Source organism: Lagopus leucura, unplaced genomic scaffold (assembly GCF_019238085.1).
Source record: "Lagopus leucura isolate 7727_CA_CO unplaced genomic scaffold, USGS_WTPT01 255-0_obj-0_obj, whole genome shotgun sequence".
Classification (NCBI taxonomy): Eukaryota; Metazoa; Chordata; class Aves; order Galliformes; family Phasianidae; genus Lagopus; species Lagopus leucura.
Genome location: NW_024962933.1, coordinates 1 through 20,955, shown reverse-complemented (window position 1 = coordinate 20,955; position 20,955 = coordinate 1). Strand labels below are relative to the sequence as shown.

General features: G+C 39.8%; 1 protein-coding gene and 2 long non-coding RNA genes across 11 annotated transcripts; all 3 read left to right on the top strand.

Moving 5' to 3' along the window:
• Positions 1-3,212: 3,212 nt before the first annotated feature.
• On the top strand, positions 3,213-5,870 carry LOC122190909. The gene is made up of 3 exons (XR_006182261.1): positions 3,213-3,304; positions 5,186-5,260; positions 5,847-5,870. It is a non-coding gene; the product is annotated as an uncharacterized LOC122190909 (long non-coding RNA).
• A 9-nt stretch (positions 5,871-5,879) lies between these two features.
• Positions 5,880-16,249, top strand: LOC122190907 (sodium channel and clathrin linker 1-like). Of its 9 annotated transcripts, none has more exons than XR_006182256.1 (11): positions 5,880-5,992; positions 7,991-8,187; positions 9,045-9,123; positions 10,004-10,139; positions 10,228-10,323; positions 11,400-11,497; positions 11,594-11,667; positions 12,603-12,718; positions 13,710-13,946; positions 14,936-14,999; positions 15,900-16,249. XR_006182256.1 is itself a non-coding variant. In XM_042891057.1 (6 exons), the coding sequence occupies exons 1-5, from the start codon at positions 7,056-7,058 to the stop codon at positions 11,460-11,462; spliced, it is 438 nt and encodes a 145-aa protein (XP_042746991.1). In that variant the 5' UTR covers positions 6,944-7,055; the 3' UTR covers positions 11,463-11,497; positions 11,594-12,589. The 9 variants fall into 9 exon arrangements, 1 of the variants encoding a protein (XP_042746991.1); XR_006182258.1 differs by adding an exon at positions 15,719-15,813 and having other exon boundaries at positions 10,004-10,323; XR_006182255.1 differs by adding an exon at positions 15,371-15,813 and having other exon boundaries at positions 10,004-10,323.
• A 60-nt stretch (positions 16,250-16,309) lies between these two features.
• LOC122190906 lies at positions 16,310-20,510 on the top strand. Its single transcript, XR_006182252.1, has 3 exons — positions 16,310-17,648; positions 18,476-18,841; positions 19,927-20,510. It is a non-coding gene; the product is annotated as an uncharacterized LOC122190906 (long non-coding RNA).
• The last annotated feature ends 445 nt before the right edge of the window (positions 20,511-20,955 follow it).

The following is a 20,955-nucleotide window of genomic DNA, read 5'->3' as shown; positions in this document are numbered from 1 at the left end:
ATTTAGTTTTGCCATACAGTATAAATCTTAGTGAATATTTAAAAACAAATTGGGCTGTCAGAATAAAAACCAAGGCCCTATTATGAATTTATGACCTAGTCGTGGTGAGGAAAGGAAAGTTGAAAGTAGACAGACTTACTTCTTTACATGGTAATACAGGTCCAACAGGGTGAGCTTTGTGTTCAACTTTTCGTTATCCTAAAGAAATCTGAAGAAGTGGTTGTGCAATGAGTCAGCAAAATCTGTAGTCTGGAAAAAAAAAAACCCTCCAGAGGATTTGAGCGTGTGTGCTGGATGGGAGATAGAATTCAAATGTGCTGTACTGGCTGCTGAACTTACTGTTTTACAGTAATAAAACGGGCCTATGAATACATCATAAGATTCTCAGTGGTATTTAATAAAATTAGTAGTGTTTAATTAATAAAATTAATAGGGATATATAAAAAAAACCTTTAAACACAGTGTACCTTAATGTGCAGTTTTGATTGGCACGTTTCATGTGAGACAGGAGAGCTAGAAAACTGCAGGAGTCAACAAGGCACATAGAAGAAACTGTAATAAAATGTTTTAAACAATATTTGATTGAACAGTTATGGGATAATGCTTATGCCAAAAGCGTAGATACAAAAGCAGTCAAATAAAAATGGAAGAATCCACCAAAACTTCCTGAAGGCAGGATCTAATCCAGCGGGTTTGAAAGGTATCAATTCACACACACACCAAAAAAGTCTCCCTTTTTTCCAGTTCTTCATTTTTCCAAAGATCTACTCTTTGCCCCTACAGGAGACAGAGTGCAGGGACTGATACACTTGTGTCTAATGCGGGCACTTTGGTGTTTCCATGATAAGCTTTAGCTGTAATCAGGCTTCCAGTAATCTGATGAGTTCTGCTTGCTGGAAAGACTGAGCTTCAATGTGACTAACAGACTTCAGCCAACAGTAAATTAAGTCTAGATTATTTAATGCACGTAGGAAAAAATAAGTAATCAGTATTCATTCTGCTCAGGCTAGCTAGTTGAGAGTTCAGGAGATAAATGTTCTCTTTTAGCCTGAAGTTGCTTTTCAAATGTGAGGAACGGTCTTCTAATCTAAAGTGACTTCATCCCTTTGCAATACAAGAGTTAGCATTGTCTTCTTTGCTCTTGCTGATTTCATTTCTGTGACAAAGGAGGACAACCCTGTCTGGAAGGAGGGACTGAAACTTTAAAGAGTCCCTGCTACCTGTTGATCTGTTTGTGGAAGGGATCAAAATGTTGACAGAACTCTGGGGTTCTTGTTAACGCACTGCCGTGTAATTTGTGTGATTCTTCTTGTTACACAAAAGAGGATTATTGTCTGTTACAGACATCCTTCTTAGACATTTACAGATTTATGATACTCTCAGGCATGCTACTTCTCTTCCGTATTTGTTCTCAGACTTCTGCCTCTCATTTGCTTTATGCTCTTACCTCCAGCAATTCCCTTCACTTATTAGGCTATGTTCAAAAAGGAAATTAGAAATTATGTTTTCAGTCTGCCTGCTCTTGCTGGCTACCTTTGAACTTGTTAGGTCCTTTTTCCTAGTAAGATATTTCTACATTTACAAGCATTTCCCTAAAGCCTGTGTATGAGGGATACAAGGTAAAATATATATTATTTTTTCCCAGAATTTAAAAGCAAGAAAAACTTTCATTTGAAAAGCATTGGTAACATGTATAAATCTCATTCACAGTTAGCTACGTGTTAGAACATCAGAACAGTGCTCTTCATACCATTTTTGACAGAGAAAAGTGGCCAGATAAAAATTATGGTGTAAACAAGGTCTCTGAGGCGGTTAGTGAACATTTATTTATTAATTTAGTGAATTATTTATTTTCTTTAAGATAATTAAGATAAATAACAGTCTCATTACAAACAACAATTTAGTGTTACGCTCAAGGAGGAAAATTCTGAATTTGCCGGCACTTGCTAATTTATTGCTCTAGCTAAAACATCCTTCATTTTGCAAAGTGGGCATTTTATGAACTAATAAATAACACAGCCTAATACATGCAGTTAGTTAACTAAACTGTGGCCTTTCTGGTCTCTAAATGATTATATGAGGAACTAACAGGTTGTCACAATAATGCTCCTTTTTTCATGCTAACATTGTGAAGCACCTAAGCTAAGCTTACAAAATGAGATCAGAAGAATTCTAAGAGTACTTTGAGAAACACAACACAAACTGAATGGGAGCAGTTGAAGAGAATGTGACACATGAAGTGCCATGTCATGACCGGAGAACCTTCTACAGACTGGATTCAGATCTTCTAGTGACCTTTCCCACACATTTCTTCTTTCACCCATCTACATCATATATGTTCTCTATGCTACCTAGGATTTTTCATCACTTCTACCATGAGCTCTGTGATTTTTTAATTTTTCTAGACCAGCATCTCTCATTTAACAGCAATACCTTTCCTTCATCCTCTGGAATCCTGTATGGATCCTAGAAGGATTCCTTACTACAATTGTATTCTATAACTTTGTACAATTAGTAAGTGTAAACAGCTATAAAATGACTTGACATACAGAGTATCAGGCTAAGTAAAATTATCATAACAGAAAAATAATAAGTAAAAAATGCTTACTGATGTTGTAGGCTCATAACATTCTCCAACAGATGGCATCTCTAGAAAGAAATGCTTCCTCAGTGGCAGTCAGCACTTAAATAGGATCTAGGAGAGGTGGAGCCAGGCTCCATTACCTCCACCTGTGCTCCCAGGGCTGACTCATTGCTTGCCACAGGTGGTCAATCAGAGTTGAGGGTGTGATTCCCACATAAATTCCCACCATCTTGGCATACTGAAGAGTTGGTTTTGGTTCTCTGTTTTCCTTTTTGGAATAGTTTATATATGCATTTCTTAGCTGCTTATGAATTTTTACTTTTTTGGGGGGGAGGGGGAATAATTGGCTTAGACTTAGTCTATTGGTTGTTTAAAAACAAAAAGAGTGTTCAGCTTTATCTAGGAAAGTGTGTGTGCTTCTTTGTGTGTACTCTAATGCTTAACAGAGATCTTTATGTCGTTTCTGTTCTTGCTTTTCTGTATGGTCTTGGTGTCAGCTGCTCTAAAGCACAAGGCAGAAAGTTCTTCTGAACACCTCTTACGTGTGGTTTCTTTCCTTGCTGCTAGGTAGGATGTCACAACTGAAGTATTATCAGTAATATTTCTGTTCTTATTTTTTAAGCACTGTTTAAAAAGAAACAAAAGGAAGAGGAAACAAAGAAGATGAAAGATGAAATATTTCTGCTCATAGAAGATACTGCTGCAAGAATTAGAAAGGCAGTAAGTGACAATGTTTAGAAAAAAACCAGCTATGAACTTAGAGTTAAAAGTTACATCATTATATACGATGCGTGTTCACATCAGTAGTTTTCTTGTGTTTTGATAATGTAAGTAGGTAGGGCAGTACACTGACAGCATTATGCTCTTTGGCCTTATCATCTAGATATGTACTCTGCCAACCCAAATGATATTCAGACATCTCTCATGAACCAGAAGCACTGCTGTCTGTGCAGATGCTGCTGTAGAGAAGGTGAAGATGTGGCACTTATTTCAGAAATTCTGTTCAGTAGCATGTGGTCTCATCTTGGAACTTAGTGATGCTTTTTGTATACGTTCAGGTGATAAGAATTGTTGAGCTATAAGATCAGTTTTTTGTCATCTCAGTGCTTCAAAATACATCCCTATTTGCACAAATAAGGCTCTTCCATGAAGTACAGCTAATTACAAATAAATGCAGTATCACAGCACACTTAAAAAAAAAAAATCAGAATTTGGTAGAGAAGCTACAAAATTTTATAGTTATCTGTTTTTGTAACATTCATTATTCTCACAAGTGGCTGAAAATTAGGAGCTCCTTGATAACAAACTATTGACAAATGAATTTGCTCTCTGTTATGTCCCATCTGCAGTTAAAATAAAGCTAATCATATCTCCCTGGAGATTCTTAACAGTTATCCACGTGTCAAATATACTTGTTTTATTTTAAGGCACACTCCAGAGGAAGTCTTCTTATATAAATGTGAAGCCAGTGTCTTGTGTTGCAAGTAGAAAATGCTGTAAACCAATTACCTAGCTTGTAATTTTTCAGAGGTGTAATTGATTTTGCCTCCTTTCACTTTCTTCAGTATGTTTGCAGTAGCAAAACGTTTGAGACTTCTGTTTATCCAATTAACTATTTAATTAAATGTAAAAGTAAGTCAAGTAAAATCCTACATAATATTATTAACAGTTTGATGAAGAGATGTTCTTAGTTTTAGACGAAGAGGTTTGATATACTTTCTTTAAACTTGTGTTTCTCTTTATTGTTAAATAGAAGTTACTGGTGATTAGTTGCAAATAAGCAATCACAGTGTTTTTCTTTTGCGATTTTAAAATGCTTTTATGTGTGTACATGGGTCAATCACAGTAGGCTTGGGATACTTTCATCTTGGGCCCCTTTGAGGGGTTTAACTAGAATTGCTTTGTTTACAGTGATTTCTGGAAGGAATTGTGTCTAAATTTGTATTATGGCCGGTAGAAATATTTCTGACTGCACAAGAAACTTTCATTCCAGCCCCAGCAGTCTAACAGTTTCCTGCACACACGGTGTGCTAACAGGCACCGATACTGTGTAGCCCTGGTGTTTCAGGCACACTTAGAAGATACAAGGATGTGAGTTGCAACTTTCGTACAGCTGGCGATTCTGATGTCTTCTACCTGTCTGGATTTGCCATAAGGCTAAGGCAAAGAAATGAGGGCAAATAAGCAGATGTATGGAATAGAACTGATACTGTTTTTAGTTCTCTGCAAATATGTAACTAGTGAGCTAGATCCTATCCTGGGTCTCTTGTGCTGTCAGGGGAAGGGGAGCGAGCTAGGCTTTAATGCACCTGTGTAGGTCCTGTAGGATCTACTATAGGGCCTCATATAGCTCCAATAGATTCCACAACAGCTCTGGATCTGTACCAGGTCTTCACAGATGCCTGTTTGCAGACAGCTTATTACTGCTGTGTAACAATTTCCAGTATAGAGTGTCTTCACATCTGTTTTGTACAGCTTGGTTTGCAGAAGGGACAACAAGCATTGAAAGTAGATGGTAACAGTGTGTGGAACTTTTATCGTGAGTTATTTATGTATATATAATATGGTTGAGAGGTTTGTCTGAATGACTTTTTGAAATAGGAACGTGGTGAAAAGCAGGGTCAAATAGAGCGAGCCATTAGAGAAAAGCGAGCAGTGGAAGAAGACCTTGAGAAGGTAAGGCAATGTGTGCTCTTTACATCGTGTTTAAGGTCTATCCTCAGTATGAAAAAGTCTTCATCTTATTTTATTCTCACCTCCCATGTTTTTCTCTAACACTAGAAAGAAGGATTACACTATGATCCTGGGGATTGGTGATTGATGATCCTTGAGGTCCCTTCCAACCCTGGCCATTCTGTGGTTCTGTGTGATATTTAGTTTCCTTATTTATTGAGTTGACTTTCAGAACATTTAATGTGCATGTCAGTACTTTAAGTTTTAATCTGGGAAATTAAAGTTTTAATAGTAAACTGAAAAAGAGCATTCTTTGGGAAGTGTAAAAAGTAAAAGGAGATGTTGGACACGATCTAAAAGCACACTGGTGCATGTTCCAAATCAAACTTCAGCACAGCATGCTGAAAACTAAATGAATGCAAGATCTTGGAATACCTTTTTAGAAGCAGCACTGAAATTCAGCTATAGTCAGTTTTGTTTTAAATCCCTGGAACTAGGACACAGTGAGGAGTAGCCTCTTTACCTTTCTCTGGTTACTGACACAGTAGTAATGATTAAAGATGATCTGGCATGAAATTCTGCTCTTCAGATATGCAGAGAATACGGAGGACATAAATCTGACAATAGAAAACTAGAGCAACGGCATCAGAAATATCTACTTGCAGAGACTACCAAATGTGACCTTCAGCTGAGTCTGCAGACAGCACAGCATAAACTGAAACTGCTGGAAATGAAGTAAGTAGTGCACTATAACTCACTGTAGAAGTATAAAAGGGGGACAGCAGACCACAGAATGAAAGCTTTTCTTTACAGAATGAGAATTGCAAGCAGCTATTCAAATTTTCATTGTTTTATAAACTACATTGTTTGAAATCTTGCCATATGTCTAAATGCTGTTCACAGGAAAGGTTACTCACTGAAATACTCATGCAGAAATTACTACTCTGTAAAGTCATCTACAGTGTGGTATCTCCTAGTATATACATATTAGTCCACGTTACATAGCATACTGAATTTCAGGTCTGTGTCCAGAGGTAACAGATGTTATTGCAGTTTCAGTAGTATAATGGTAAAAAGTGCAACGTGATGCACATCTTTAGATCAGGTTATTCTCAGGATGAAAAGCCTGGGGTGTTTTTGTTTTTTGGTTTTGTGGGATTTTTTTGGTTTTTTGTTTGTTTTTTCTTTAGGTGCTTATGCTATTTATGTATTCAGATTGTAAACCCTATCTATTGTACAGAGCAATCACTTAGGAATCTGGAATTGTTATTAAAATGAAAAGCTGCTCTTTTACAGTGCTGTTTTCCTGAGATGGATAGAGTGTTGGGTTGCTTTCATGTAACACTCTAATGCAATGAGAAGTACAGCAGTGATAGCAGGGTGGGCAAGTCCTAGGCTACAGCAAATGAGGATATGCTCAAATGCAGTAGCTATACACAAAGAACTAAAAGAAAAAAATGTACATTGCATGCACCTGAGCTGCCCAGGGTTGGCCCTGCTTTCCCACCAGGTGCTCAATCACTGGTTCAAGCTGTGTCTTAAAGTTTCTGCTACAGGTTTATATGCTGTTTTTTAAGGCTGATGTTTGCTTAATAAGACAGCATTTCTAGGAAAAAATATTTGGAAATATAAATTGAAGGTGAAAGTTTGAATGATGCGTGCTTTTTTTTCTTTTGTAAATAGTTTCGTTTCAGCGTTGTGTGTCTTCAAGATTTATTTAGTAGCTCAGTCTCTGCTGACTGTGCTTGATTAGAAGATCCCAAGTGTTCTATCTTAATTCACAGGAGGAGTAGTCCATATGGTAAAAAAAATTTCTCCAACTGATCTCACTTAGTCTAATTCTAGATCTCCATTAATCTACTGCCTGTATTAGGAATCTCTGCACAACTTTCAGTACAGTGTTCCTCTACTTAAGTGTCCACTGCATTATCAGAGCAGCGTGTGGCTAACAAATAATGCAGTAGTGTGGTTGTCAAACACTGCTGCTGTGCGTTCTGGAAAAGAATGTTTTTCAGTGCCAATAGTTGCAAACAAAGACATTTAGCTGAAAGATGGATCTTCTTTGTGAAGGGTTCTCTTAAATGCACCTGAGCAGACTGCATTGTGGGATAATGGAATAGTAGGTAACTTTATCAGATTCACGCACCTTTGCCTTCTGAGAGGAATAATAGCTTTGGTCCTTGGTGTGCTTTCTAAATGTGTCCAGCAAAGAAGATTTCAGAAGCAGTGCTACTGATTATGAATGAGGAGCAGCTCATCCAGCCAGCTCTCTATACATCAAGACAAAAGAAGTCATATTAAGCAAGAAATCTCGTTCCAACCGTAGAACCTTTCATTCAAGCTTAACAAATAGGTAGCCGTTCAAAAGCACGTACCAGAATTCCGCATGCCCTTACTCAGACAGGATACCATCAGTCACAGATGAGAGCTGTGGCTTGCCTCCATTTTCCTCTGATGTGTTTAAGATGCGATCAAGAAAGTCCTGACGGATTTTGACTGGGTGAAAAAGAAGAATGTGTTTCTGTAGGGAAAAGCCAGAAGTGATAAAGATTATTTTCTATTGCCATTGCACAATTTGCTCACCATGTCTTTGGGATTATGTGTCCATTTGAGCATATAATTACAAGTTTATTACACGTTACGTGCTTTCCACAAATGATTATGAATGTAGTTTAAGTGTCCAAAAAAAAAAAAAAAGACTTGATTGTATCCTGTTTGTATTTTTTAATGTAGATAAGCAGTATGGAGCACGAGCATGCTGTGAGAGAACGTGGATACGAAGTTCGTCTTAAGGAAATGGAAGACATCAGTCAGAAGTCAACTGCTGAGCTTAGACTTCTGTTGACAGCTCAGCAAAAAGCAACAAATAGATGGAAAGAGGAAACAAAAGTGCTTACTGAAACTACAGAAGCTAGGATCAGTAAGTTAAAGTAAGTGCAATTTTGTTGCTCTTCTGGCTGCTGTTACTGTATCAGTTGCTGTTTGGAGCAAGGGTGTACTAGTAGAAAAGGAAGGAGAGCAGGCCATGGAATAGATCATGCGCTTCCAGCAAATAAGAAGCAATGTTCTCTTGAGAACCCTCTGACGTGACTCATAATGAAGCTAGCAGCTAACAACTGGCATTAAAATTTTGCATCTTGTTAACATGTGTGAGTCTTGTTACAACAAAAAGTAAATTGGAATATCTTTCCTTTTTTTTTTTCTTTCAGAAAAACACTCTCAGTTTAGAAAAACATAGCTTTGTATCATGAAGACTGCTGTCTTCATAATTATTCAGAACAGTCTTTATGAAAGTAAGCATAAAATAAACTTCTAGTTTTAGAAGTTGAAAAAAATGTTTGTAGAGGCACATGTTGTGTTCTTTTTGAGCATTTGCTCAAAAGTTTATGAGGGTACAAATGTGCTCAGGGCAGTCACCTAACTCTAATATGATACAGACTTGTACCTTTATTTGTGCTGGTTGCCAGGTAACTGGCTCATATTCCAAACACTGCCTATGTATCTTCATTTTTATAGCAGTTAGTCAAGAGACGTTGAACTGTATTGGGGTTTTTTTTGTTTTGTTTTGTTTTTAAATGGTATCTACTCTATGGATTGGTTAAAGAGAACAAGGGAATGGAAAGCACCAGTGAGATGTACTGCAGCCTTATATTAACAGGCATTTCGAGTTCTATATAGCAGTTTTCAGACAAATGTATATGAAATAATAAGGTTAAAAGGGTTTTGGTCTTTGGTTTCTTTTTGGTTTTTTTAGATGTTTTATTATCCATTTTCTTCTGATTAATAGGAGTTATCTGAGTCAACAAAAACTTTGTAATCAGGAACTCATTGCTCAGCTGGAACTGGCAAACAATGAAGTAATTGAGGTAAGAATGATAGGACAATTGCTTTCAGTTACAACCTGAAGCAAATACACTAGGGTGCTAACAGAAGCCCATTGAGTATGTTTCTGATTTAAAAACAAACAAACAAACAAAACAAAAAAAAACAAACAAACAACAAAACTTTTTATAAAGAAGGATATTTGACAGAGGAGAAGACATAGCAGGATAACACAATTGCTTTTGATGGCTGTCATTCAAATAGCAAAAAGGCATTAATTTTGCTGTCAAATTATTGGAGAAGGCAAAGGGGAGATCATTACTGATTACTGAGTAGATTACTAATGTGGCAATTTTGGGCAGTTTAGAAATGTTTGCAAAAACATGCCTTCGTACACGTGCATACCTTTAAAAAGGAGGAGGTGTTGTGCTATGGATAATGTGGCACAGGTAGAGATGAGTTTTTCAGCATACACAGTAGAGTTGACACTGCATGTGCACATCCCAGTATATGGATAAAAGCAATACCTATTAAAAATTAAGAACATTGCTGTTTTGGAATATGCATTGTTCAACAATTAACGGTCACTTCAGAAAACAGCTGTGCGTCCAGCCTGCCTCATAAATCTGGGATGATAACCAATTCTGTACAGGAGAAATCCTTGCATTGTTTTTTGTAGCGCTCTGTTGTTTGCGGGAGAAAAACCGGGATGATGTGAGAACAGGTTTCAGAAACTAATGCTAAAGAATAGTGAAGACTTCATACTTGGCATGTGGTGAGGCGAAGCTATCTGTAACAAAATTATATGATTGTTATCTACTACACTCTTCTCCCCTTTGAATGTAGCTACAATATTTGTACTGCACTGTTGTGTAAGTTAAATTACCTGCATTAAAATATTGTCATTTACGCATCTTTCTTCAGGAAGGTGAAACTTCAGCTGAAGATGACTCTGACTGGGGAAGTCATATGATTCATATTAGAGCTGGAAGTTCTTCATAATGTGTCAGCACTGTGCTTTCAGTCTTACTGTAGGTGGTAAACAGCTCTGCTTTTTAAGGTCCTCTTGCTTTAAGCTCTTCACTACACTACGCATGGATCCAGAGAAGAGAACTTCATATTTGTAACAAGATGCTTCATTTACACAGGATGAAAAATTAATGACGGAATATCAGAAACATATCAATAGGCTTCAGATGAGACTGAGCCGGGCAGAACAGAGGGCAGCTACAGCATCACAAAAGGTACAAAGCCGTAAGAAAAAGCGCCATCGAAGCGCATACAAAAATCCCACTGAATGTGAGAAAAGAGCTCACTTGGTGTTATTCCTGAGGCAGAGGTGATCACATATGTGTGCAGCATTACCACTGTAATTTGAACAGCAGTCTTGTGTCTTGAATGTGTCATCAGCAAACTGGTGCGTATTTGATTAAATGCCACTTTGTGACAGCACGATGACCTGACAGCACAGATCTGTTCATGAGAACAAAGTGGGTGCGAATTAAGCTCGCGGTTCAAAGTGTGGCAATGAAGGTGGATCACAATTTCTATATTCAGAATATTTTCTTGAAGGAGCCGTTGCAGCTCTTGCTTACGAGCTTTATTAGCTTGGTGTAGCCTACTGCAGTGATGACAAAGAGCAAACGTGCTGATTCCGACCCGTCTCCTGGAGAGCGTTCATGGAAGTGTGTCTGATTCCAGTCAGTGCTGCTTCAGTCCACTATCTTGATGTCCCACTAAACTCTGACTGAACATTTCTGAAGAGCAAGCAGCCAGAGGCAAGGCAGGGGAGGACTCCTGAAAGTTGCCAGGGAGAACAGAACCAAGGCGAACTGAGGGTTCTCAGATTCACAAGGATGACTTATTCAGTGTTACATTATTGCACAGCGTAGCTCAAGCAGCATATTGATTAGAAGGACAATGATGGTAGTAGTGAGCTAAACTACTAAAATTTTCAGTCCTTAGCTGAAAGACAATAAATCATAGCTTATTAATAATAGTGATTCGATGGAGAGAAAAAAAAAAAAAATTACAAATACAGAATAATGTTTGCAGTTTTAACATGTGCGTTTTCTCTGTAAATACCTTCCAAGTGCTCCTGCTACCTATTCTTCTATCATTTGGAAGTCTTTGGCATCTGAAATAAGATGCAAGAATTAATTACCGACAGAATGCATTGTGAATTCTGCTATTTACCCTAAATTCCCTTTTATCTCAGCTTTTCTCCTGGATGACATTTTCTGTATTGAAGCTGCACTGTTGTTTCAATCTTAGTAAAATAAATAAATAAATAAAGATATCTGCTTCTTTTAAACTGCAGCTCAGCACATTAACTACATGGAAGAGAAAGGCTACTTCTCTGAAGGAACTAGAAAATATTTAACATGAAACATGAATAATATTCGCACCACAGTGGAGGTAAGAAGGTAGCTGGAGAAACTCGGAATTGTACCATTAAAATCAAATGCACAGCAAGGTTTGTAAAACTTCATCTATATATTTTGTTTCACTCAGGTAACAAAGAAGGCTGGCTGAAGGTCCATACTGTCTCTGTTTGCATGGCGGAGATCAGAAGAATGCAAACTGATGTAATTTAAGTCCTTTAATGCAGCAGACGAAACAGTCTGATACAGTGCTGTGGCGTGTTACCAGTTTTAGTCTTAAAAAAGGAACTTGTTACATCCAACTGAGACAAAAGTGTTTACAGGGAATAGAGTTCATTCGACTGAGATTCTGAAAGATCTTTGTTCATATACAGTTGGTATTTCTCTTCATTTTGTAGAGCAGTAACTTGGGAACACTTTGAAGATCTTAGATGAATCGTAGTGAGACAGTAATAAACATCATGAATGTCAAATAGCTCTTATGAAAGAAGCTACAACTGGGAAATGCTGCTATTGCTTTTCACTGTTAAGCATCCAGCTCAGTTTGCTATGTCTCTGGGAAACAGTGTTGCTACAGCTATTCTTACAGCTAGTTTTCAAGGACCCTCACCTTTCTTCAGTTCTGCTTCCCCCTCCCCTCCCCCCATTACTGTTTTACAATTGTTCCTTGCTTTTCCGCTTGGAACTCCAGTTCTCAAATGAATTTGTGCAAAGTTGGTCATCTGGCTTTGAGCGTGTTGGAATTCTACAAATGCCAGCATGTGGGAATCCTTGATAGCTGAGAAACTTCATATGTATTACTCTAAATTTATAGCTTAATTCTGTTGTTTTATTTCACTATATGTAATAAACATTTTATATGCGTAGCTACTTTTGACCAATGTTGTACTAAGTTAACTTGTAGTGATTTCTCTTAATGATGAAGAGCACGATTTTGTTGTAAGACTTGTAATCCAGCTCATAGATAATGCTTATCCTCCTTACCCAGTGCTTGTTGAAAAGTGTTGTTATGGGCAAACACAGTCCATGAGTCCGTCATACCATCTTCATTGCATTTGCATTTTAGAGAACAAACAAAGTTGATCACCAGATAAAAGCAGGTTTGTGGTACCTCCTGAAAAGCTTGTTGTTTATTATAGAAGAGCCTGCAGGATGGAGGCAACCGGAAGGAAAATTTCTGCTTACCTCAGAGGAGTTTACTGTTTCTACAATTGCACATGCACCAGCACATTGTTCACAAACTGACTGTTGGGAGGTGAGGTGCTTGTTGAAACGATCAAGGCTTGAGATTGGCTATTTTGATGAGTTTTGCACTTTCCCATGTGATACAGGATTACTTAATGGAACCCTTATTGATCCAGGATTGGTTGTGACACCAAACAACAGGCAAACCAAAGAAAGTGAGGCCGTGTCCCATTTCATGACCTGACCCTTTCTCAGGCATTATCCTGGACCTTCCCAGGAGTGCTTGAGACATGAGTCAAAATAAGGGAAGGGGTGTCCAATCCCTCCCTGTAGCTTAATTGTCTCTGAAAGTGTCGTCCAGGCTCACACTAACGCTGAGTCATTTGGACCTCACGCCTTTCAGCAGAGGAGGTGAAAGGCCACAGACAAATAGTGGTGATCAATGGTTCTATGTCCAGGCAGAGGCCAGTAATAAGCAGTGCCCAGCAGAAGGCTTTCTTGGGACCAGTGCTCTTTAACATTTTCATCAATGACACCCATAATGGAATTAAGTGCACCCTCAGCAAGTCTGCTGCTGACACCAAGCTGAGCAGCGCAGTGGACACAGTGGAAGGAAGGGATGCCATTCAGAGGGACCTCAGCAGACTCGAAGGGTGGGGCCGGGTGAACCTAATGAGGTTCAACACAGCACAGTGCAAGGTTTTGCACCTGGGCCAGAGGAATCCCAGGCATCCATAAAGACTGCTGAGTCCTTGGCCACTACTGTCCAACTCATGCTGTGCCTGTACAGTACTGACCTGGGGAATGGGGAATGCAGAATTTTAACTTTTTCTCTTTCAGATTGACATTTATTCTACTGTTAACTCAGCTTCTATACTGCTTCAAGCAGGCTCATGGCACTAGAACTAAGCATGATTTCTCTATTTTATTCCAAAGCCTTGTTAACTCCAATTGCTGCCCTAGAACTTTACTTGCAAATCAGCAGGTAGGCTCTATTTGATGAATCGATGCAAACCTTTGAAGACTTTACTTAAAACTGGAGTTGCTTGCGTGTTTTTCAGACAGATGGTGTTGTCATCGGTGTTGGTGGAGATCTACAGCTTGAGAAAGGACAACTCGTCAAAGCTTTGCTAAGAAAGACAAGGCCAAGGCTTCAGGCAGATTTAAATGATGAAGGCCTGGAAAAATCACCTGGTGAAGGATCTGTGTTCACAACAAGAGGTTACAGTCTGAGTTGCAGTTACGTGTTTCATGCTGTCACACCTCGATGGTCAGAGGGAAGTGAATCTGCAGTGAAGGTATAGGAGTTTTTATTTACTTAAACTCTTAATTTGAATGGGCTTTACGGAAGATTTGATGCAACTTCTTTGAAATGAGGGAGGCTATCACAGGAGATGAGCGAGTTTGGGCTATTTTTTTAGCTGTGTTGCTCGCACCTTGTTGACTGTTGTGTTCTTTCTGATGCGTGTGAGATGATGCTAAGAGATAGTACTTTACCTTTTAGCTGAATTGCACCTTCTGGAAAAAGTAACTTTCAGTAGTGGAAAAAATAGTTGTGCTTTACAGATCGTGGGCAGGCTCGTCACAAAATGCCTGCAGACTGCTGAGGAACTATCTTTAAAGTCCACTGCTTTCCCAGGGTTTGGAACAGGGATCTTAGGGTTCCCAAGTCCCGTTGTTGCTAAATTGCTGTTTGGCAAGGTGTACGAATTCAGTAGTAAAAAGAAAACCAATTCTCTTCTGGAGGTTCATTTTCTGTTGCATCCAAAAGATGTAAAAATCTCCAGGTGAGTCACGGTGCTTTTCTCTCTCAATTACCTGCTATTCTGTTTGGGTCTATCTCGTGGTATGTGGCTATGTGTTGTTCTCCAGAGAATCTGCAGGCTGCTTGTTATCGTATAAAGCGTAGAGCCGTTTGCTGACAGACTCTTTTGAACGTAGCTTGTCCTGTGCAGCACCGCTTGTTTCCTGTCCTTTTCTATTCCCTGGCAATAATGCAGATGAAAGCGTAATTACTCTTTTGATTTTTCCATACGTAAGGCTCATCTGCAGATGGACTTGCTGCAACTTCTGCATAGATGTCTTCACTCTTGGAAAAGGAATACTCTCCATAGGTTTAGATGAAGTCTATGAAGAATAATTACGTTAGGATTGCATGCTGGTAAAACTCTCCAGTGGAAAACAGATCGGTGTTCTGCATCCCGCTTTTTTTCAGTGTCACTTTAGAATGGCTTTCTATGCTTTCACTGAACTTATTATGAGGGTTGACTGTAGTTTCCTTTTCTAGGCGTTTTCAAATGAATGTGAGAGACGGTGCGGCAGTGATGTAGATGAGGCTAGCGAAGGCACGGGTAAGTTTATTTTCTAGAGGCTACGTTCATGGTGGTGTAGGGTTTTCTATTATTATTGGTATTAGTAGTATTACTAGCTTTTAAATTTTCCAGGTAGCATATTCATGATAGATACTTAGATATGTGATGAACATGCTGTTCCCAAAGTCCAAGTGGATGTTGTAAAGGCGGTATGCAGTATGTATGAGCATAACATCTGAAACAGTGCTGGAGATACCAAGGAAAAAACATTCTTATCATTCATTATCTGGATGTAGCATCCACACGGTAAGGAAGCAGAAGGCAGAAGCGAGGTTCTTTTCTTTTCCTGATGCAGTCTTCCCTTATCTCCCAGGAAGAACCGGTCCGTTCTCCTTTATGTGTCTTAACAGGGCCTCTTTGCGATGCTCTCAAAGCTACGTTCAGATCAACAGCAAAAGCACCCTGAAATGTCGCCAGTGCTGTCCAGTTTAGTGGGACTGGAGAGTGTGGAAAATGAGTATTTGTTGAAAACTCGATCAAGTTTTTAGAAATAATACGTAGACAAAAAAGTTGCTGTCATGCAGTTGAGAACTTGCCCCAAAACTCCCTTCGAGACAGGAGCAAAGGAGTGAGATTTGCAAAGTGTGCTGCTGTCGTACCTCTGTGCTTCATGAAGACTAATACAGATAAGCGTTGCCAAGAAACATCTCTATAGCAGGAGTGTGGTAAAACGTGTTTGTTTTTTCCCAATATGTCAGCATAAATAGCAATGATGGGAGCAAGCGAAGGTTGGTCTGAGACCCCCATGAGAAGGAATGATTTTCAGTTACTGATGCGGGCAGCGTTCTCACAGGTAGAGCCCAGGGACGAACTGCGGTCTCAGCAGGCTTTGTACCCACGAATGCTCCTCTGCTCAGTGTCTGTATTTCTGTCCTACAGTTTTCTTTGGTTGCATTTCAAGCCCATCACAGGATGTATATGAGATGACAATCGGCTCCATGAAGTTCCAGGTGGCCACTCCTGATATTACCAAGGAAACTGGAGATGTCATTGTAAACATATCAAACAAAACCGTCAACCTTCAAACAGGTACTTCAGTTGGTATTACGTGTGGAAATAGTGTACGTGGTTGGGAGGAGTAGGTGAGGCGAGGGGGAAGCTTTCTTTTATTCTGATCTACCGGATAATGTGTTTTAAGACTTGCAGAAAAGTGAAATTAATAACTTGAATTTTTCAATAGAATCTCTTCAGAGAACATCTCTTAGATTAAGGGAGATTATTGTGTTTTTTACCTCAGTTAAACTTTTTAGGTTTCTCAATATATTGTTTTGGACTTGAAAAGCGTAAGCCTAAAATTTAAACAATACTAACTAATTATAACCTATGCTTTTACAAAAAATGTGAGAGAGTATGGAGTATCTGATTCTGCCTTAGGCAGGACTTCAAGGGAATTAACAGTAGTAACCGTGGAGTCATATGCTTCTTGTCTTTTAAGGCGTCTCTAAAGGTGCTGGGAAAGAGGTTGAAAACGAGTGTGCTGAACTAGGTATGGTGCTACTTTTCTGTCCTTTTTGAAGGCTTGCATGCAGGACAGGGAGTTGTTTGGAGTTCTTTCTCAGTGCCTACTGTACACCTATCTGTCCTATGCGCTGTGTTACATCAAGTAGTCTTAATTCGGTTATTGCGATGTATGTAAAACATCTAACAAGGAAAGGAAGAGGCGTTTTCAAGACAAAAGAGCATCTAAGCCTTTGTAAAGGGCAGGATCTACCTATGATTGCATCCTCTAATTCCAGTACAGCTTTTGAGGGATATAGACAAGTCCACGGAGAACACAGGTGTGAGTTGGGGTGATGTTAGCAGAACCCTTAATAGAGAAGCTATGTTTCATTGGGAGTAACTCCCTGCCTGCAACTTCTTTTCTTATCCCCAAGTGAAAAAATGTTTGCCGTTGTCTTCAGTAGCAACCCACTGCTGTACCCTCTGCATGACTAAGAAGGAAAATCTTTGCATCTGGGTTCCTGCCTTAAAAGAGGCATTTGCAGACCAAATTGAGCTAGTGAATACATTGAATGGGGAGTAAGGGTGGAGAAGCGTTTGGCTTAAAAGCCTGTTTGCAGGCTTCCCTTATTTTGATAACAGAAGGGAGAAAGTCTCTGGTGTGGAGCTCAGCTCACAAGACCAACGAAACGGAAGAATTACATGGAGGAGACAGGCAGACTCGTGTTAAGACTGACTGCAGTGCTTGGTCTGCATAAAGTGTTCTACATCTGCGGAGCAAACTTCGAAAAGGAAGGCACACAAAACTGTATTTGGCAAACAAGGCAAACAGCTCACGATCATAAAATGAATCCCAGACAGTAAAAATAAAGAGAGGGAGGTATTTATCAGCATGGGGAAAGAGACTTGGAGCTTATCCTGGGCTGTACTCGTCATCGTTTCTTATCTCCCAATGGCGATTACTACATATATATGTCGTATATAATTGTCGATTGTTCATTCACTCCTGCTTACGTTTCAGCCTTGCAGCCTAATGCTGGCTATATAACCACCAAAGCAGGAAGCTTGCCATGCCAAAAATAATCCATTTTGTCGCCCAAGATGATATGAAAGTGCCAGTCTCCAAAGTGCTTCAGGAATGTGAATTACAGCAGTACGCCTCTGTTACCATCCCAGCAGTTGGAGCAGGTTTGTCTCTTCTTTTTGAACTGGTTCGGAACGTGCAATTCTGCAGATCTCAGAGCTGAAACAATTAGCTTGTCTGGAAGGGTAGTTCTTTAATGAAAATATATTCAGCAACTGCAGACTTCAAAACCATCACTGGAAACTTATGAAGAGACTGGAAACTTCATCTTTGATGTAGGTAGCAGGTGATGAGTACGAGTGCTCTAAAGCTGACTCTTTTTCGATAACAGGGGTTCCAATTTATTTATAATATATGCATACGTTTATGGAGAACCTTAAATATTTGTTACCACAGCATGATGTGTAAAGCAGCTCATTGGTTAAACCCAGGGAGCTAATTCTCTGTTGTTAAAATCAGTAGATGATGGAGTTCTGTCTAGCAGACACGCGAGCAGGTATGGAACGTGAACAGGGATGGAATGTGAACAGGTCAAAACTGTCAGATCAGCCATTTTTGCCTCCGTGTTTTTTCATCAGGCCAGCAAAATTCTTTATATGTTCCTTATGTAAGTAAGAGAATTCAGATTTTGGGTTTGAACATGAAGAGGCCTCTTGCGTGAATAAAACTAGAGCAGTTTTAGGAGTAAAGCGTTCCCTAGCGGCCTACTGAGAGCCGGTTCTCTGGCTGGTCGGGTAGGTACCCCGGCCGTATCATCCACACCATTGCCTCATCGGTTGCTGCGTCAGCGAAAGTAAGCTTCCATTTCGAAATTGCCAACCTGAAGTTAGTTGAGTCGTTTGTGACCCATGTGATTACGGGAACGATTGTAACTATTCTGTTAAAGATGTTACAATCCTTTTCAAGGCTAACTATCTGTAACTGGTTCCAGGTCAGGCAGGCTGTTTTCCGGACATAGTCGCTGATGAGATGATGGATGCAGAAACTGACTGCAAGGAGGAACTCTACTCCATCTGTGAAAACTATTAAATCTGTCATTTTTCAGTCGTATCTGCTGACTGTGTTCCATACAAGCTTGAAAAAAAGAGAAAATCCTGGTAAAGAAGATTCAAAGAAGATTCCTACGTGTCCTCTGACAGTATGACAAATACGTGCGTGGAAAGTGCTTTTATAAGAAAGCAGAAAGCTGTCTCAGTCGTCATTCACAAGACAAAGTACCTGGCGAATATAGAAGGTGGATGCGCTACAGATGGGGATGGACAACGTATGGTGCTTACACGTACTGATAAATCTGCAGGTTAGTAAAAGCATCTCGATGAGTCGGGTTGGTATTCACACACGAAGGTAGGTTGCATCCGGCTGAGTCAGAGTAATAGGAAGAATATGTAGAATATTGTGAGATGCTGTTTGTCCATTTCTGGAGAAAGCGTTAGACTGGGAGATGACAATAACAGGATCGTGCAGTTAAGTAAAACTGTTGGAAACGTAGATAACGCGTTTAGAGGTTCTTAGCAGGCTTGCTAGCAATGATTAGACGTGCTTGTAGCAGTTGTCCTTCTAAATCGTTTCTATTCTCCAGACGGGCCCTCTTCTCTTTATCTCAGCGATTTCCATTACAAAGAGCTATCTTTCTCCTGCCCTTACAGGACTCTTCCCGGTGGGTTTCTTTTCTTCACCCTGCTGTCATTCCGTTGTACAGGGGCTCATTTTATATCTTAGCGGGATCAATTTATATTCCATTTAACTCTTGGAAACAGAAGTCGTCATGTTTAAGTAGTTGTGCGCCTCTCAGTGCCTCACATATTCCGTCAGATGTTTATGTTTGCTTTATTACTGGACAAGTTGTTGCTTTTGAGAAGAGGACACCCTCTTGATTTGACGGAGCCTGACGTGCTAGGTGTGCTTAGGGAACACGTCAGCCGCTGTTAGTGTTCAAGAACAGAGCTCAGTACGAAATCGGAGGAAGGAAGGAAGGAAGACCTCTGCTTTTCAGGTGAAGCGTGCGTTACTGGAGCTCCAAACTCCATCCTCCTTTTTCAGATGCTCTGCTCCTAGTTGCTGAGAATTAAGTGCCTGTTCCCTCCCCAGTGTGGGCAGAAGGCAAACAAAGATGTTTTTCCTCCTCCAACGGCGAAGGAGAACAGATTTGTCTAGGAGCTGCCATTCCAACACATCAGTGGTCAGTGCAACGACGATCTGTCAAATAAAGCATCTTACTCTTCTGGGTTTTGTTTCTTTGTTTTTAAAAGATAGGCTCTTGGCTGACTGTAAGTGAACAGGCAATAATGATAAGCTATAGTAAGTATAAGCTTTCAAAGGAGGAGGGCATATTTCACGTTAAGCAGCGGATTTGGGTAAATGATTGATGTGCTTCTTCCGCAGATCAGGAATCAACAGCACTGCCCGAAAAATGGGACGACATGCAAAATCAGCAGCTCAAAACAGCGGAATTGAAACCAGATGCAAAAGACTACAAGCAAGTGAAGGAAAGGTTTCTGAAGACCGCTCCATCACTGAATCTGAAAATTGAAAAGGTAAAAGCGTGTAATCGTTTATAAGCATACATACAGCTAATGAATAACGACTGGTAAACAGTGGAAAAACTAAATTCCATTGGAATTTGTTGGACAGGTCTTTACAGCAAAAGAAAGGGACACAGTTTTTCCTAATTGACTTAAAAGTTTGTATGTGTGTGTGTGTGTGTGTGTATTTAAGTCACTATCTGAAAAGGTTGCACAAAACCGTCAATAACCACCCAGTTGTCGAGTGCCTGTGATCCTCATGACCTTCAAACCTGGTGTAAAATATCTCTGCCCCCAGTAAGAAACTGCTTATGAAATCAAGTTTTATGATGCTGTGAAAACGCAGATACGGCAGTTTCAGTCAAAGTGCCCGTGGGTATCGTCTGTGTTCATGCAGCTGCCATGCCCTCTGCAGCGGGAAGGGCCACAGAACCAGGTACCGGATCAGGTAGCGAAGGTCAGCAAGCAGAGGGGATTCGCTGTCCGGAAACCAATGTAAAGCAATTTGCCAGTGAAGGTTGTTACTAGCGATGTCTTCAAGAACATTTGTTCTGTCTCAGCAGCGTGGACTGCTCACTTGTGGCAGTGCAGAGGCGTATACCGGATTGCTTGCTAACTCGCCACTCCTCAGTGGGGTAGCTCTGATTTGAGCTGGTTTGGTTATATGAAGCCAGTTGTGATATCATCTAGTTCCCCAGTACATTTTTCAGGCTCAAGCTGTTAGTTTCATGCATTAGCTCCTCCTGGAGTGACAGGGGACTAAGTACATCTGCACATAAGCATTTCTTCTTCAGAGCAGCCAAGTACTCAACAGTCAAGTTGCATGAGAATTTATTTAGGATGTTCCCCCAAAGACCAGGAGATTAGTGACAGCAATAATGTCTGTTGA

Excerpts from the sequence above, each read along its gene's own strand:
- LOC122190907 (XM_042891057.1), top strand. Across the intron at positions 9,124-10,227 it reads CAAACAATGAAGTAATTGAG|GATGAAAAATTAATGACGGA; the intron begins GTAAGAATGATA and ends TCATTTACACAG. Across the intron at positions 10,324-11,399 it reads CAGCTACAGCATCACAAAAG|CTCAGCACATTAACTACATG; the intron begins GTACAAAGCCGT and ends TTTAAACTGCAG.